This window comes from Mytilus californianus, unplaced genomic scaffold (genome assembly GCF_021869535.1).
Source record: "Mytilus californianus isolate M0D057914Y unplaced genomic scaffold, xbMytCali1.0.p SCAF_10, whole genome shotgun sequence".
Taxonomy (NCBI): domain Eukaryota; kingdom Metazoa; phylum Mollusca; class Bivalvia; order Mytilida; family Mytilidae; genus Mytilus; species Mytilus californianus.
This window is the reverse complement of record NW_026262582.1, coordinates 17,263,049-17,283,302: the sequence shown is the minus strand read 5'-3', so window position 1 is coordinate 17,283,302 and position 20,254 is coordinate 17,263,049. Positions and strand designations below refer to the sequence as shown.

General features: G+C 31.9%; 1 protein-coding gene across 1 annotated transcript in view; it reads right to left on the bottom strand.

Annotated features, from left to right (window-relative positions):
- Positions 1-10,171: 10,171 nt before the first annotated feature.
- Positions 10,172-20,254, bottom strand: part of LOC127718694 (ADAM 17-like protease) — a 78,737-nt gene continuing 68,654 nt past the window's right edge. The window contains exons 21-23 of the mRNA XM_052224749.1: positions 19,214-19,302; positions 17,580-17,633; positions 10,172-14,067 (exon numbers count right to left, since the gene is read on the bottom strand). Of these exons, the coding sequence (XP_052080709.1) occupies positions 13,825-14,067; positions 17,580-17,633; positions 19,214-19,302 (386 nt within the window). The 3' untranslated portion in view covers positions 10,172-13,824. The remainder of the gene's footprint in view (positions 14,068-17,579; positions 17,634-19,213; positions 19,303-20,254) is intronic.

Sequence of the window (20,254 nt, the reverse complement as noted above, 5' to 3'; positions counted from 1 at the left end):
AAATATATAATACATAAACAAACGACAACCACTGAATTACAGGCTCCTGACTTGGGACAGGCACATACATACAGAATGAGGCGGGGTTAAACATGTTAACGGGATCCCAACCCTCCCCTAACCTGGGACAGTGGTGTAACAGTACAACATAAGCCTTGTTATTACAGCTAAGTTGATCCCTTAAAAGCCTCTTTCATTGATTTGCCATGGTTAATGAAAAATGTATTAATTTAATTCAAAAATTAGTTATCAAGGCTATGCATTTAGTTTCTGCGCAAAGTTTCAAGAGTTCCCTAGAGCCTACCAAAAATCTAAATATTTATGATTTATTTTACAAATAACAAACATATGTTATAACAGATTTAGAAAATTTAAGGATTTAAGAGTAGACAACTCATGAAAGTATCTGTAATAACACATGCAAGTTATTTTCTGTAATAACCCTATAGAGTTATATCCCTGACTGATAATCATGATAATTTCCCTTTCAATTTTTAAAAAATTCTGATTTAAGTTTTTGTTGTATATTGGGACTTTGAATAGTCTCAAGAATGCTTTCACCAATTGTTATGAAACTTTGGTGAATTGATTTTATATATTGACATAAACTCCCTTTTCATTTTTATGACCCATAGTGGGTCAACCCTTGACCGTCTGTCCCAAAGTCATTGGTTTTTGTTTTCTAATTAAGTTTGCCTCAACCAAATGTTATAAAACTTTTACAAAAGCTTATTACCACAATACTCAGATCAAGTGTGGTGGTGTCAGTGTTACCGTTCTAGAGTTATGTCCCTTTACAAATGGAAAAATTGCTGAATTTTTGGTTTCCCGCTCTCTAACTTTAACTTTAGTTTGCCTCAACCAAATGTTATGAAATTTGCACACAATGCTTATTATCACAAAAAACAGTTTGAATTTTGGTGGTGTCACTTTTACTGTTCTAGAGTTAATATGTCCTTTACAAATGGAAAAAATGATGAATTTTTCGTTTCCGTCCTCTAAATTAAGTTTGCCTCAACCAAATTTTATTAAACTTTAACGCAATACTTTTTACCACAAAATCAGATCAAGTTCAAATTTAAGTAGAATAAATTTTACTGTTCTTAGTAATCTTCCTTTATAACTTTATATGATATGCAAGCCGGAGTATCATCCCCTATTTATTTTTATATAAGATGCAGAGTTATGGAATTTTAGTTGTTGGAAAATTGTTTTAAATTGTCCATTTTCACACTTTGGAAGGTTTTAGAATTGTATTTGTTCAAAAATCACGGCCTTAAACTTATATACACTTGCAATATCCCTAAATGGAGCCAAATTATTTTCATGTTTTGTTTCAATGTATACCACTGTGTGCATGTCCTTTTTTAGCTCACCTGGCTCGAAAGGCCAAGTGAGCTTTTCTCATCACTTGTCGTCTGTCTTCGTCCGTGGCCGTTGTTAACTTTTTACATTTTGAACTTCTTCTAGAGAACCACTGAATGGAATGGAATTAAACATGGCATGAATGTTCCTTATGAGGTGCTGACCAAGAGTTGTTACTTGATCCAAGATGGCCGGCAGCGGGGGACTTAGTTTAAGATAGGACCCTATAGGAAATACATACAAATGTCTTCTTTTAGAGAACCACTGAATGGAATGAAAACAAACATAGCATGAATGTTCCTTATAAGGTGTTGACCAAGTGTTGTTACTCTGTAGCCGATCCATCATCCAAGATGGCCGCCAGCGAAGAACCACAATATTAAACCAAATATGGCCTCAATCATTATTAAAGTATGTGTTATGATTTTTATCTTTTTTATATGATTTCAAAAACCCAAATAGAGTCAGGTGAGCGACACAGGCTCTTTAGAGCCTGTAGTTTTTTTTAGGGGCGGGGGGGGGGGGGGGGGGGGGGGGGGGGGGTCTTAGTTGCGCAGTGCTCACAGTTTTTCTATAATGATTAATGTAGTTGATCATTAAAATTCGTTTAAAGCATAAACCCAAGCTAAAAGGACAACAAGCTTATCAAGCACTCATGGTACAGCTTTTTATTAAACACGCATTGATATTTACATTAAACAGCAAAATGATTATTGATGCAAGATGTCATTAAATAATAATTTTTACTCTTTTTATGTGTAGGACAAGAACTATAGAAGATACAGAGAAATTATAAACAGCAGAAATGATAGGCAATTTAAAATTTTCAGAAGTCAACAAATCCTAAATGGTAAGTAAACTCATCATAGATACCAGGATTAAATTTTGTATTTACGCCAGACGCACGTTTCGTCTACAAAACACTCATCAGTGATGCTCGATAAGACTCATAAGGCCACTTTTATAAAAATTATTGCCCTTGAAAGATGATTATCATGATTATTATAAAAATAAAAAGATGTGGTATATTAAATATGAAAACTATTGATCATGGCTCTAAGAAAGCAATTATAGGCCAGAGACGGCCTTCAATAATGAGAAAATCCATGCCCTATTGTCAAAGTAGTCATAATAAAAGGCCCTCAGATGAAAAATTGAAATAATCCCAACTGTAGAACTAATTGCCTAGTTTATAACAAAACAAATTAAAAAAAATAAATATGACAGAAATGAAACAACAACAACCACTAAATTTTAGTGTCAGAATAAACTACAGGCTCCGAACTTGGGACAGGCACAATCAGAATATGGCAAGGTTATATAAAAATAAGAAGATGTGGCATGATTGTCAATAAGACAACTCTTCACCAGACAAGAAATGACATACCGTAAGATTTCCTGCAAAAAAAATAAACAGTCCGGACTGAGCAGGAAATTTATACCTTTCCCTTAATCGAAAAGACACAAAGATCTGTTAGTACTCACAGTTACTGACAGCTAGTTAAAAATCAATAAAAACTAATACATGTAATAAAAAAATCAGGTTTGTGAGCACTCAACCCTACCTTAACTTTGGACAGTGGTTTAACAGCTCAACATATAAAGAACAAACTGTAAAATAACCGTTGCAATTGCCTCAACTCGAAAGATTGATAAAATGCACAAAATCAACAAATATAAAAACCCATAGACAAAAAGCACGGAATTGAGAGAACTCACAAGTAAGAGAGGAAATATTCTTAAAATGTTCATTAACATGACAAAATAAGCTTTTTTATTGCTGTTTCTCTCTCCATTTATAACATTTTATTTGTTTATTTTGTGTATTTATAGGTGATCAGACATCTTGGTTTTCATGATCAATAGGTCAATACTGAAGAGGACACTGAAAGTTGATATCTATCTACATGGTGCGCTAATTGGATTAATGTGAAATGGAATGTGTGCTTGCCTGCAAAAAAGAAATAGGAAATTTCATCATAATCACATGCATGACATGATAATGGCTATAAACAAAATGGAGTTCTATCATAGATGCAGAAATTCACAATTGTATACATGTAAATACAACAACATATTATATATATTTGTCGAAAGAAGGGAGAAATGAAGAAAAAATAGTATTTTGTTGTTGAAAGGAACACAAGCTTTATCCACTCATTACATCGTTACCTCATATCAAATATACTGAAGAAGATCTTCGAAGAACAAATTGCAAAAATGTTTTCTCTAAGAATTGAAGGAAATTGTTTAGTGAATGGAATAATTTATGCATTGAACTTTTACGTAGTGGATTGAATAACTGTACACACATGACACAGCAGCTGAAACAGAGAAAAATTAAAATTTACAGGAAAAGTGTTTATTTTATTATTTAATTTGCAAATATGAACGCATTCTTAAGAACACCACAAATGGTATGACATTCAAATTGGTTGCTTATTAATGTATACAATTGAAACAATAACAAAGAAAACAGAATACTTTGCTACAAAAAATATTTTATAAATCAAAGTTAAAGTCATATAAAGTATGTAAAATACCTTGACCTAAACAGTCAGACTCACTGTATTGTTTTTGTATGTCATGATAATTTTGAGGCAAAAATTTATTAAAGTTTTAAATATCATTTGTATCATTTATTTAGTCTTGTAAACATTATGTTCATACTGTTTGTATAGTGAAGAAATTTACAACGAGTAAAAATAGGGGAAACCATTTCCTACAGGGAAAGTTGATGTACAGAAATTTCCTTTGAGGAAATTTGGAGAATAATGTTTTCCTTAGAGGAAATTTGTGGTATTGAATTTTCCCTCAAGGAAAAGTGTTTGTTAAAAATTTCCTCAAAGGAAATTGCAGTTGACAAAATTTCCTCACAGGAAAAAGTATTTCCTCAAAGGAAAATTTGAAGCTGCAAATTTCCTCAGAGGAAAAAGTATTTCCTCAGAGGAAAATTTGAAGCTGCAAATTTTCTCAGAGGAAATAGAATTTCCTCAAAGGAAAATTTGAAGCCGCAAATTTCCTCAGAGGAAATAGAATTTCCTCAGAGGAAATATTAATGCAGCAAATTCCCTAAGGGAAATCTTTTTCCCTTGAGGAAAATACAATTTCCCTTAAGGAAAAATCTTTTTCCTTTAGGGAAATTTGATTTCCCTTGAGGAAAACTACTTTTCCTCTGAGGAAATTGTTGAAAAAAGGGGCATAACTTTTTCAACAGTGGTGCTAGAGCCAAAAATTTTTAGGACAAATATCAGGGAACCAATACCAACCAAGTTATCAACTTCATTTTGACTTAACTCCAAAAATTAAGGTGACAACTTTTGCACTCAGCGGAAGTGCAAACTTGTCCCGGAGACTGTTCCGGTTTTATTTATTTTATGAAAAACAATGCTAACACTGGTACCCTGAAACAAAAAATAAATTTACAAATGGCTGATCATGGGGGTTTTCAAACCAGATACCTCAAAAAAGCGTGTGGCCAAGTTTAATTAAATTGTTAAAGAGGAGAAGATTTTTGTAAGATAATTGGCAAAAACGCAAAGAAATGGTAAAAATCGTAATTAAAGGCCAATAACTCTTATCTAGCCTGGGATCCTTACCAACTGCTTGACACCTATCGACGAAGTATTAGATTGGGTCGTCAGGATGCCAGGCTAAAGGATATCGACCAAGTCGACTTATTCGTATATATTGTCTTGCTGATCATTTTTGCTATATAACTTTTATATATTTCAAGATAATAGACAGAAATGGAAAAAAAGGAGAAATTTGTCATTCAAGGACATTAACTTCTATAAGAATTCGTGTGAGAGTTTTGATGTGTATGGACAAAATGTAGAGCTCAACATTATGAACATATCTGCCCCTATTAAATTTTCTCTATCTATAGCTGTTTTCAAATAATAGACAAAACTTGCATCCCCCTATGTTCTATTTTAAGCCATGTCGGCCATCTTTGTTGACAAGCGGGGTCATCAAAAACTTTTTCAACTAGATACCCCAATGATGATGAAAAACAGTTGAACATAAGTTCGTTAGACCTTTTAAAACCGACATAAGATTGTGGATAAGGTATGTTAAATGTATTGTAACCCAGTAATTTCAGAGGAGAAGATTGTGTAAAAAATTAACGGAAGACGACGGACGACGGGGGCCAAGTGATGAAAAAAGCTCACTTTTCCTTTGGGGTCATGTGAGCTAAAACCAACCAAGAATTCCAACTAAGATTGCACCGTTCTTGAATTAAAAAAAAGTCTAACATTTCATAATTAAGGCTTACACGAACGAGATATACTAATCAGACATGGCAAAAAAATTTCAATTGCGGTTTTTTTTAACAAAAATAAATACTACGTATTATTTATACAGGAGTGACTGTCAGTCAGGGGTACTTCTTGTACAAGTAATTTTTATTTACTTGAAGAAGTAAATATTAATATACTTATATAAGTAAATTTGTAGGAACTTATACAAGTGTATTTTATTTACTTGTATAGGTAAAAAAAAATTGGGCTTAGTTATGTCCCTTTGACATTCAGATTTTTTTACTTATACAAGTAAAAAAGTCATCCTATCTTCTTTTGTTGAATTCTTAGGACTTCTTTGCTCTAATAGAATTTTTGATTGTCTGTCCTTTGCAGATGTCTTTACTAATCATTTAAAAATAATTTCATGGACAATGAAAATCTCATTTGTCTGTTATCTTCAGAACACTGCTCATTTACAAGCCCCAAAGGGGCAATTTTTGAAGGCCTTGCGCAAATACTTAAGATCTTTGCGCAATCAGTTTCTTTGTTGAATTAATGAGATGAAACATTGAACTCTAATAAAAAATTATGAGCTTACCTGAGAAAAATTGTTAAAGGCATGTTTTTACATCTCAAAACTTGAGAATTTTTGTGGGATTGTAAAAAAAAATTACTTATACAAGTAAATTTTTTAGAAAATTAAGGGGAGATAATTCAAACATTATAATTTACTTATATAAGTATATTTTATTTACTTCTTCAAGTAAATTAAGATTACTTGTACAAGTAGTACCCCTGACTGACTGTACGCACTGACATTTCGCGACTGCTGGAATGATCGTTATCGAATTTATTTTGAAGGTCTGTAAGATAAATTATTTAATAAAAATATCTCATAAAATGAACATTGTTCATGGAACCATAAAAAAAGTCAAGGTCTGATGAAACCTGCCAGACGGACATGAACACATTACAATCATTAAAACCAACCAAAAAAAAACTTAACATTTACCAATTAATCAAGAAAAATAAGTTCAAGGTCACTTAAATAGTCATGTGCGCCATACGAGCAAATATAGTAGACCTACTACTTATGGTATTAGAGATACGGACTTGAACACGAAATGTTAGCCTTGATCATAGATATCAACCATTATCACTATTCATTTTGTAAGGAAATCGCTGAACCATGAAAATGAGGTCAAGGGCAATGGACATATGACAGATAACATCGTTACATAAAAGATCTGTGTGCGAGGTATGTTGCAATCAGGCCTTCTAACTTCTGACATATGAAGCTCCCCACCCCCACCTTTGATGGCCCAAAAAAATTAAAAAAAATTTTAAGATTTTTTTTAGCATAATTCGTCCAAAACATTGTTCTGTTTGAATTACGCCCACTTTGAAAAAACCTGAATCCGTCCCTATATATTGTCAATAATATATTGACCAACGTCAATGTACGATAATCATAACACAATGGAGAGATAACAGAACCGTTTATTTATACAACAATTAATAAACTAATCATTATTGCATTTTCTCGATGGCCTGAGACTATTATACTAATTTATACTTAGTATTATAGTTACAATTAGGGATAGATAGATTTGATTTTTAATGCATGATTATTGTAATCCTTTTCTCACCATAAACATTCATTTTCTATGGCAATTCTGCAAGCACATATACATTTGTCTGATTATCATGCCTTAATTATAATGAACATTTAGCCTTAAGAAGATTTATTTTAAACTATCATAGGAAATATTACACCCCTAGGTAGATTGGACTACTTATAAAGATAACCATCCTGTTGTGCAAGAAAATCACATATCAAATGTGCGTCCTTCAATTTTTAATACCATAAACTCTAATTTTAAGTTTAAACACTAAAATTTACATAATTCATATAAAAACTAGAGGCTCTCAAGAGCCTGTGTCGCTCACCTGTATTTACTGATGCTTTGGAAATCATGTAAAATAAGGTTAAAATCATAATTAATAGTATTAGATATTAGATATTATAATGATATCTAAGATAATAACAAAAAACTGCAAAATTTTTGTAAAATTACTAACTCAGGGGCAGCAACCCAACAACGGGTTGTCAGATTCGTCTGAAAATTTCAGGGCAGATAAATCTAAATCTGATGAACAATTTTGCCACCTGTCAGATTTGCTCTAAATGCTTTAGTTTCAGAGATATAAACCAAAAACTGCATTTTACCCCTATGTTCTATTTTTAACCAAGTCGGCCATGATGGTTGGAAGGCGGGGTCATCGGACAAATTTTTTAAACTACATACCCTTATAATGATTATGGCCAAGTATGGTTAAATTTGTCTCAGTAGTAAAAGATAACAAAAATTTACAAAAAATTGTTAAAAATTTACTATTAAGGGCAATAACTCCTAAAGGGGTTGACTGACAATTTTGGTCATGACAACTTATTTGTAGATCATACTTTGCTGAACATTATTGCTGTTTACAGTTTATCTCTATCTATAATAATATTCAAGATAACCAAATACTGCAAAATTTCCTTAAAATTACCAATTCAGGGGCAGCAACCCAACAACAGGTTGTCAGATTTGTCTGAAAATTTCAGGGCAGATAGATCTTGACCTGATAATCAGTTTACCCTAGTCAGATTTACTCTAAATGCTTTGGTTTCAGAGATATAAGCCAAAATCTACATTTTACCCCTATGTTCTATTTTTAGCCATGGCGGCCATCTTGGTTGGTTGGCTGGGTCATCGGACACATTTTTTAAACTAGATACCCTAATGATGATTGTGGCCAAGTTTGGTTAAATTATTGCCCAGTGGTTTCAGAGGAGAAGATTTTTGTAAGAAACTAATGACGACTCCGCCGAAGACAACGACGACGGACGATGGACGCCAAGTGATGAGAAAAACTCACTTGGACCTTCGGGCCAGGTGAGCTTAAAAACGTATAGAGAGCTTAAAACTCAATTTGCGATTTAACCTTCATTTCTATCTATTTCGCAGTTAGAGTATTTTTTTTTTTAATGCAAAGCAAAATAAAATTATAATTTTTTTTGTTCCAATAAAGTAGAAATTCAAGTGTTTACAGATTCAAATAAATAAAGGGTTGTCCTCTGTACGAAATTGTTTTTCAACCAGCCACCAAACTCCTTTTAATTGCTGAAGTTCAATTATGTTATGCGATTATGCATTTTTTTTCTTTGACAAAACCGGGTTGTACACATTGACAAAACCGGGCGCTTCCATTTTGACATGACCCATTTCTTTCGTTCCATACGCAGAAATACAAGTATTGAGGTGCTCAAATTGACAAGTTTTGCAATGTCTCTTTCCGTACCATGTGAACAATTTAAGGAGAAATTAAAACAAATTCGAGGCAAGGTTCGCTCAATTTGTCATTTTGGTAGTTTAGACACAGTGAATATGTCGAGCACAACAATTAGAGATACAACCTATGTCGGTGTGTATTTCAGGGACGGATGGACGGGAAAGGATATCTCTCTCTCTCTCTTTAAATCAAAGAAAGCCATGCTGAAATAAATATCAAATACACTGTAGTGGTGAATTCATGTGAATATGATGATGATGTATCCCTACCCCCATAAAATAGTCAAATAAATCATATAAATACGCTCAGTGCTATTTTTATCCTTACAGCTTTTTACACCCTTTTTGTGTATTGAATGGTCCTTGACAACCTGTTTGCTTTGGATAATGTGTTTTGCTCATTGTATTTCCTATACGACTACAGTATAGCTTGTGGCCCTCATTAGAATAGACCTTATCAGTACCATGGCTATTTGTCAAATTTGGACATCACAGTCGTTCCTTTAAAATTTTGACATCACAAGGGAAAAGTTTCCATCTATTTAATTTTTCAAGATAGTAGGCAAAAACCCTAAAATTGTTAAATATGGTTGTTTAAGGGCAATGAATCCTATAGAGAGTTGACCTACGATTTCTAATATGTTGACAGATTTGTAAATCATGTCATGCTGATCATGTTTGCTATTTACACTTTCTATCTGTCTACTATAAAAGTTCTCAAGATAATTGATAAAAATGCAAAAAATTAATAAAAATTGTCATATGTCCTTATTAGAGTGTTCCTCCTGTTTTCTTAGTTCAATCTAGGTTCTGCATAATGTTTTACAAGAGTAGTGATTTTCTTATGGAGATAAATACTGTAAATTCAAAAATTATTGCAAGGTTTTTTATAAAGCGAAGAATTTGGCTACTTGAGTATCACAATAGTAAGAACTCGAATTCTGGTATCAGAAGCGGGTTTCACAAAAAAACTTACAACTAAGATTGATCGTAAGTATACTGAATTGTTCATGACTTACGATCAATCTTAGTCGTAAGTTTTTTTGTGAAACTAACTCCTGATACATATATCTGTATGTAGCTTTTCCGAAAAATCGCAATAAATCAACTTGTGATTTTGTTCATTCTTCAAAAATCGCAATAAAAAATGCATGCAATTATTTCTGAATTTATAGTAGCAAGGAGCACAATAGGCATGTAAAATTAACATAAAAGACATGATTGTACTATAAATTAATTTTATTACTACAAATTATTACAAAAAAGTTTACATATATATAAAATTCATCTGTTAAACAAAATAATTTTCTTCATTTGATAGGACTGCTCCCTGCTCTAAGCAGTGCACTAGAGTAAACAATCTCAAGAGTTTGGAAAATATAAAGGTTAAGATATGTATGTAGATAACAAAATATTAAACAGACAACATCTAACAATATAAACGTTCAAAAAATTATGTAAATATACATATTTTGCATTAAAAAATGTATCAAAATACAAGAGAACAAATAAATTATATTTGGACGGAACTATACATAACAATTAAACATGTATGCTTATTATGACTTTTATTTTGTATCACAAAGAAGTATTTTGTTTTGAAAGAAAAGATCAGTAAAAATTACTTCTCTTTTGATAGTTTTCTTTTATTTTCAGAAGATAAGAAATGTAATGGCTTGAATAACATGTACCGAAACAGAATTTCTCACTTAAAACTACAAATTCAAAAAATGTCAGAGAGAGAGAAAACCCAAAGCTGTATATTGAAACTTAATCATAAATATAGGAAATATTATTTTTAAAAAAAGACTTTATAGGGTGGGGAAATGTTTCAATAAATCTAGACAACAATTATGTAAAAAAAAATATTACCCTAAAAATGTCAGGCTATGAGTATTTCTATTGCAAATCTGTTTAAGTTACATCATTAGCTATAAATAATAAAAAATTGTGAAAAAAAATAGTTTTATTTCTATCACATTTTGATTAGATCATTGAGCTCTATTTTAAAATAAGGAAATATTTACAGACTCTTGTTCATTTAACAAAATCTTAATATTTCAATATCTATTATGCACTTGTAAAATATCAAAAAATATAAACAAATATTAATAAAATAAACAAACAAGACAAGCAGTATGCAATGAAGGGGGGGGGGGGGGGGGGGGGGGGGGGGGGGGGGGGGGGGTAGGAGGGGGTGTCATCCCGAATTCCCTAAAAAAAATGTCTTTCCCAGATCCTGAAAAATAAATCTTCAATTTCAGAGTCCGAAAGGTTTAAATCCTGAATTCCCTCAAACATAAAGGCCTAATCCGGATGTTCCAAAAAAAGATCTTTTGGCCCTCTACAATGTGTCAGAAAAATAACAAAATAAAGACATGGATGGGTAAAAGCTATTAAATAAAAAAACAAACAAAAAAACAATACACACATATATATATATCACTATACAAATAGCCTCAGGCACATGTACAGTAGAAAATTTAAATGTTTTTAAGTTCATTGGCTACTTTGTCTATTGATATATACAAAATTGCAAGTGTTGAAAAAAGAAAAAAACTACTTCTGGCTTAAATTTATGCTATTCCATGGGCTGTTGTCTGGCATAAATGTTTGCTACTGAGTGGACCATGGGTTATTATTCCATTTAGTATATTAATAAGATAAACTAGATAAACACAAATTATATATGTAACAACACATGGTTCAAGTACATAAACAAAAACAGAACAATAAACACTGATAAATGCTAGCATGACCAAAGAATATCATTTGCAATTTGGAAAGTATAGAAAAACAAGGGTAAGACTGAATACCAAAGTAATTTACAGGGGCGGATCCAGCCATTTATAAAAGGGGGGGTTCCTAACCCAGGAAAAAGAGGGGGTTCCAACTATATGTCCCCATTCAAATGCATTGATCGTCAAAAAAAAGGGGGATTTGAACCCCCGGAACCCCTCCCCTGGATCCACCACTGATTTAAACATGTGGGACAAATATATGTTTAGCACTATTAAGCATACCAATACATACCAAATTAGATAAGGCCATGAAAAGAAAGTTTGTTAGCAAAGGAGTAAGTTCAGTATGGGCCTTATTTGGCCCCAATTATTGAATTAAATGTTCAAGATAAAAAAAAAATAAATGTTCTAAGGTGATGAAAAGACATGTAAGAAAGTTCAATAGAACTTTTTTTGTCCAAGTTTTATTTTAAAGTGTGGATTTTTACATCCAAAATAGGCCAAAAATAGAGATTTTTGTGAATTTTTAAATTGTTCAAATTTCAACCAACTTAAGACCTAGGAAACATAGAGAGCAGGTGTCGACAAACTAAATATTCAAGTCAGATATGTAAAATGTTATAACAAATATCATGTAAGAAAATCTTTTTTGTAGATGCATGCACTTGCAATTGGTGTTTCCTGTCCAAATAATGAATAGAAATTTACCTGTATTCATTGAATTGTTGTTGAAAATCAAAATAAGTCCTATTTGTGACGTCATGAATAGATAGCATGTATGTAAATTTTTAACAAAATTTCATATTTCCTATCTAGTCATTGTATTGGCTATGATTCATTGTGATTTTGGTCAATAGATCCTAATTTGAAACTATAGCTAGAAATAGGGGCCATTTTAGGGTCTTATCGAACCCACTCCTTTAAATTCAGCCAAATTAATTTGGACAAACAATTGAAATGCTTCACTTGACAACTTGGGTGTCAAACAAACTGTTAATTAATGTCTGTTACAACAGTCTTGGGTAAATTTGCATACACAGTTTTCAAATACAAAAACAAAATGTATATAGTTATGTTCCTTGTCTTGTAGTAATTTCAAAATACTCCCTTATAAATCAATTTATTTGATAAAAAAAAAATTATAAATGAATTAGAATAGTTTGTCAAGGACTACAAAATGTACACATACAAATGACATCATATTGAAATAGTTGTGAATACCATGATATCTTTATGAAATATTTTAATCCAAATGTCAAAAAATCAAAATGCGATAAGAGATATTTACTTTGTCTGTTCTGATATACATAGGGCTGAACAAATTTGTTGATTAAATTTCAAAAGAATTAACAAAAGCCTCAGATGTATAAAAAATATGTAAATAAAAAATGCAAAATATTACAAGGAGGCAAAAACTAAAAATCCAAATACACAATATGAACTACTAATTCATTAAAAAAAGCATTCTACTATATAATTAAATCCTATTTCCTTTGTCTATGTTTAAACTAAATGTTCTTGATTCCAGAGATCTCCATTTCACCTTAATAGATAAATTAAGAGACCTCAAATCATATGATTAGAAAATCAGGGGCAATAACTCTGGAATGAAAACACTGTTTTTGTTTATTCCATTTAAACAAAGTTGCAAAACGAAACTGTAGAATTTTTCAAACAGCATCAACATGAATTTTTCCTTTGGTAAAAAAAAAGATGCAAATAAATAATTATAAAACTTTGAAACAAACCCATTTGACACTTTTAAGCCAAGAAGACAGGGCTTGAGAAATGAAAATTAATGGACATCCAATAGTTTGTTTTCAGGTGTGGATTTAAGGAAGAATTTTTCCTATCTAAAGATAGGAATAAAACTACAATAAAGTCAAACCTGTATATAAAGGTCAACCTCTAAGTACAATAGTTTAGTGACCTTATAAGAGAGGTGGCTATTGAGTTGAGGTTTAAAATGCACAGGTATTCATACAGTGGAATAAGAAGAGGGTGACCTGACAAAAACAGCTTTTGGCAAAATGAAGGTGACTTTTATACCAGGTTTTACTGTACTACAATTTCATACATTGCTCCAGAGCTAATTATATGTTCAACTCTTCTGATCTCAAACCACCCCTCTGTTTATGCTACACTATCACCATCTAACTCTCTTGACATGCTTAAATGGTTCTCATCTCTTCTTCTTCTGTTGGGTTTCACCTTGTTTTTCTGAGATTTTCCTGGTTTATTGCTCAGAGCATGACTGCTGTAAGGTCTTCCAGAGAGCGACCGTGGCTCCATGGACAGGTAAGGATTATCAGAACGTGGCTTTTTTGCTGGTCTTTTGATAGGACGGCCATCTTGGTCTACCATCAAATTTCTGTTCTGTAATATAAAAAAAAAACTTTGAAAAATTCTTGTTGAATTGACATAGATTTAAATTGTTGTCATTAAAATTTTATATTTTCTCAAGTCTGGTTTCATTGCATTGAAGAGATGCTGTCTCAACATCCCCCTTTTTATTTAAAAGTATCATAGATTGAAACTAAATGGGTCTGAAAAATAGCCTGTATAACTCTGGCCTAGTTAAAAAAATAAAAGTCATTTGATAATCATGACAGCAAAATGAAATGTTAATGTTTTGGCTCATAATTTCTTTTTCACTTTTCGATCTGTTTTAGTTGTCACAGCCTTATGTACAAAATAGACATCAATTTGAAAGGATTCAAAAAAGTCAACCCATGTAAAGCAAAGTTGAACTATGAGTAACTATACCCCACTTAAAGTATTTGGTAAACAGGAAGTGGGTAGGTATGGATGTGTAAACACATCACACAGTTTAGTATGCTCAAATGAAGCTTGATACACAGAAAGTTATAATGCTAGTTCAAAGAAAAATGCAACGAAAATTTCATACATCAGGGGCGGATCCAGGGTTTTGGAAAGGAGGGGGGGGGGGGGGGGGGGGGGGGGGCGTAGTATTAAAGTTTGCCAAGCAGAGCGAGGCGAAAAACTTTTTTTGGCTAAAAAACATAAAATATGTGTAAAATGCATTTTATAGTTAAAGTGTAGGGGTAAGATATTTTTGGTGCCGTATTCTCTTCATCAATTGTCTGTTATGAAATGATTGGATGAATCCAAAGCTATGTACTAATTAATATATTTGATGTGGGATTTGTCAGTAAAAAATGGACATGGAAAATTCTTGTTTGTTGTATGGTTAGTTAGCATAACCTCACAGATTTCTTGTTGTAAACAAGATATACGGCTATTCAATGAAATTTTCAATATGACCGACACGAAGAAAGACAAACAAGCAATTTTTGTCCAAATGTTTGGTTGAAATGTTTCACCCAACAAGGGAAGTGAGGCCGGGGTTCCAAATCAACCAAAGGCTACGAATGAGTCAGAAATGACAATGAAGTTGTGAATGACTGTCGACACATGGAGACATATAGGCCACACCCAGCAGGCAGGTTGCAGTCGGGCCTTGAAAAAGGTAATCAGTATATCAGCTCGGCGAAACAGACATTCCGGTCAAATATGGGATTCACATGCAACCCCCCCCCAAAAAAATTACGCCCGTTTTTCATTCATCATGTTCATTTAATGCTATATAATTCTGTTAAAAATATTTTTTTCTAATAGCAAAAAAGTGGACAAGATTATTGTTTTCAATCCAGATACGGCCAGAATTTTTGTTTAAGGCAAAAATCAGGGCTGGGACTATATTATGTGTTAGTATAATGGTCACAGATCAGGGTCAGAATTTTTTCTCTAAAATATCTCAGACTGCCCCCTCAGGTCATGGTCCGTACCTTAGACTTTAAATCTATATCTAGAGCTTATTGACTGGGGATCACTATTCAACAATGTTATTAATGGGCTGGGGCGTGTGGGGTTAAACATGTTTTCGTAGGTAAATAATATTGCTGAGGAACTTTTTTTTTCATGAGAGTGTAATAGAGTATTACTTTCTGTTGGGTTGAATTGTGAAATAGAAGTCAATACGTTCTTGCTCAATACTTTGTCGCTTTGAAGGCGTCATGCTTGTCATCCTCAGCCTAATCAATGTGTTACTGTAATTTGAATTTCAAAATGACTGAGTGACGTTTTTTGCGATGAACTGGTCAACTCCACCGTAGAGAATCACGACTTTGACATAATCAATAATATATTACAGTAAACACGAGCAACCAATATCTTTATAAGTAAAGAATTGTTGCATAAAAATTAAATACACGCTGAGACTACTCAGATACATGGGAAATCGCAAAGTTCACGGAGTCTAGTCTGATTAATCATTTTACAAAAAAAAAAAAAAAAAAGTGCAAGCAAAAGGGGGGGCGTACGCCCTCTACACCCCCATCTGGATCCGCCACTGTACATCATGTATAAGAATATAACAATATTCGGCAAACAGGAAGTTGATGAGCGAGGAATGTATTGATTGATTGATGTTTGCTTAACATCTAGTGGCAAATATTTCATGCATATCCTGGACAATCAAAGTAAAAATTCGTAAGGGTTCCGCGGAACCCAGTGTCTCGCCTACTTTTTCTGTTAATCGCAGGCTCAACAAAAATGAGGAAGTAAATCAATAAAAATATTCCACTTGATACTATCTTTTGATTGTAAGAAGCTTCTGTCCAAGTTTGGTAAAAATCCAGGATAGTTTATGAATCTAATAAATGTTTAAAAACTTTAACTGCAGACTGAATGTAATGTTAACTGGAAGAAAACAAAATTTCCTTCTAGATACTAGCATTTGATCATAAACAAGCTTCTGTCCAAGTTTGGTACAAATCCAAAATAGTATAAGAAAGTTATTAAAATTTTAAAAACTTTAACCGTTGTTTCCTGGCAGAAAATCCAAGTCCATTTAAAAGTAAAATACAGAAAAAATGGATTTTTTTTTTACAAAATTTCCTTCTAGATTCTAGCTTTTGATCATAAACAAGCTTCTGTCCAAGTTTGGTACAAATCCAAAATAGTATAAGAAAGTTATTAAAATTTTAAAAACTTTAACCACAGAGTGAATGTGTTGTTTCCTGGCAGAAAATCTAAGTCCATTTAAAAATAAAATAAGGAAAAAATGGATTTATTTTTTTACAAAATTTACTTCTGGATACTATCTTATGATCATAAACAAGCTTCTGTCCAAGTTTGGTACAAACCCAGGATAGTTTAAGAAAGTTATTAAAATTTTAAAAACTTTAACCACAGAGTGAATGTAATATTTCCCGGCAGAAAAACTAAGTCCATTTATAAGTAAAATACGGAAAAAATGCAATTTTATTTTTAAAAAATTTACTTCTGGATACTATCTTATGATCATAAACAAGCTTCTGTCCAAGTTTGGTAGAAATCCAGGATAGTTTAAGAAAGTTATTAAAATTTCAAAAACTTTAACCACAGAGTGAATATTTGTGGACGCCGCCGCCGACAACGACGACGGAATGTAGGATCGCTATGTCTCGCTTTTTCGACTAAAGTCGAAGGCTCGACAAAAATACATCACAAGTATAGCATGCTCACATGAATTAAGCTTCATACCAAATTCAAGGAAATTTTGATTTGTAGTTCCTGAGAAAAATGCAATGTAAATTTCATGGAACAGACTGAGAGACATACTAAGTACCCCTTCTTCAGAGTAGGAGAATAATAAATATATATACCATAAGACCCTAAAAGCATCTTTGAATGTTTAAAATAATCTTGTGTTGATATCTACATGTCTTCTTATTTTTTTCAGTTGTTTGGTCTATGAAAACCTACACCCAACATCTTTTGTTTGTATATTTACAGTATACTTAAAACATGGATTCTTTTTAACAAATATTATTATGAGCTATTAGTTATTTATAAAAGAAGATAAGTAGTCTGTCAAAACTTACTTCTCTTTTTTTAATGTTTAATTCATTTCTAGACCATTTTTGACTTCTTTTGTCCTGAAAATAAAAACCAAAGATGAATCAAACTCTGATAAACATATATATATATATAATAGGATATTTGAGTATCATGTCAACATTTAAATATACATTCTAATACAGTAACTGTAAATTCAGAAATTATTGCGTGCATTCATTATTGCGATATTTGAGAAATCAACAAAAATGTGAGATTAATAATTGAGATTTCAGAAACATCTCCATACAGATATATGAATCAGATTTCAGAATGCGAGTCCTTATTATTGCGATAGTCACCAAGTCTCATTATTCGCATCAATAAAAACCTCGCAATAATTTCTGAATTTACAGTATGACGTATTTATTTCGCTTTGTAAACAAAGCCTTGTTCTAATTAGCATAAAATATGTTTGACAAATGTGCACTGTTCTTGCATTCTTGTTATTTTCATTTTTGTTTTTATAAAAAATATATATTTTTAGCTGCTTACATAAAGTTTTATTGTATATTGTTATAAAAAAAACATATATTTACCCTGCTTTTAGTTTTTTAACTTATTAAATATGAAAATATTATGTGCATAATTCATGGGGAGGAAACAGGAACAGCCGAACATTCCTAAGGTCTTTTTGTATGCTTGGACCTATACAAATATTGTTTTTGTCCTATCAGAATCAAAAAAATTCTTTCATGTCATGCTTAAGGCTCATTTTAACATGGGTAGGCATTATATTTGACCATATTTTACACCTCACTAACGCTTAGGACTAACGCTTATATAAAAACACTTGAGCAGCTATTGCATGAGCTTAAATACATAAAAAAAAACATATTTAATGTGCACTTCCAATTATTTGTATACAAATAAATATATAACAAAAAAATTTATGGGTGCTACATTATATAAAAATTAGAGAATTATTGGCAAATTAATAGAGCAAATTGGCCTAAAAATATAAAGTACACAGAAATGGAGGCCCTCCCTCTAATTTGAGACCCTCATATCTCTGCACTAAGCCTTTATATCCTAAATTGAGATGGATGGAGACAGATCTGATACAGGTCTTTTAGTACTAGGAAAAATAATAATTGAGTTATCTTTCTTGGAACAAAATTATCGTATTTTGAGGAGCTTTTTTCCTTCAGAGGCTTATTCACAGTAGAAGTGAATACAATATGGCTGTCAGTATTTGAACAGAAGAGTAGGCAGACAGAGCAATCACCTCTGATTTAATAAATGCTAATGGATATTTAGTAACAATGTTTCTTTACAATTTTCATTGGTGAAAATTTAATGAAAACAGAATACGTTAAAATGTCCAATTGTTCAAGTTTTTCAAATAGCATCAAATGTGACTTTCAAGTTCAAAAGCTGAAATTTATAGAGGAATATCAGTATACAGAAAACATAAGCTCTATTGAGCTTTTATATCTTATTACAAACAAAACATTTAAAAAAAGCACGTATTTGTGACATGATCATAAATATGGGTGAATGTCCTTTAAACCTTTTAGGATCAATAAAGAACATAGTGAACTGATCAGAGGTGACCATTACAGCAGGTTTGACTGTAACTTATTTTCTTTGCATAATAATTGGAAGTGATTATACTTACCCTACACCAAACTACACAGCTGAGAGGTACCCAGATAAGCAAAGAGAATACCTGTATAAATGCTACCATGTTTGTTTTAAATGCTTCAGCTGTTGAAAAAAAATACAAAAATATAAAAATGTACAGAATATACAGAATATATCCTATTCAAAGCTTTAAAGCAGTAAAGAGTTGTATATATTGTAATAGGTTTTAAACTAAAAACAGAAATCAACTGTTGACACAGATATATGTCTTGCCTGTCAGCATAATTAAACTCTGAAAAAGACAATCTGATGGACAGCAACATTGCTAATTAATTCAAAGTCGTTGGACCAACTAGTGGGCCACACCTTGAAATATAATTAATGGTTGACAAACTGAGATGTACAGACATCAATGTAACTTTATAGAAAATATTGTTGTCTATTGTAAGTAGTTCCTATCAAACTAAATAAAGCAGAAAACTTAACATTAAAAATTGTTAATTAATTAAAAGTTACGGCTCACCTGATCATGACCTAGGGGGATGGCCTTGAAGTAGTTGTCAAACTGATAAGTAATGGTTGTAATGCAACTTTATAGAAAATATCATTGGTCTATCACAAGTAGTTAATTCTTACCAAACTGATTTAAGCAGAAAAATTAACATTGAAAATGCCAATTTATTCAAAGTCTCTGGACCATCATCTAGTGGTAAGGCCTCAAAAATAGTTGTCAAACAGATCATGATATGTAATGATAGTAATGCAACTTTCTACAAAATATCATTGATCTATCACAAGTAGATCCTATCAAACTAACTTAAGCAGAAAACTTAACATTTAAAATGGCTAATTAAATCAAAATCACTGGACCATGCATGTCCTAGGGGGCAGGGCCTCAAAATAGTCTTCAAACTGATATATAATGATAGTAATGTAACTTTCTACAAAATATCTTTGATCTATCACAAGTATTTCCTATCAAACTATCGGTAACTTAAGCAGAAAACTTAACATTAAAAATTGTTAAATTGTTCAAAAAAAAAAAAAAAAATAAACCCATTACTACTGCAGATGG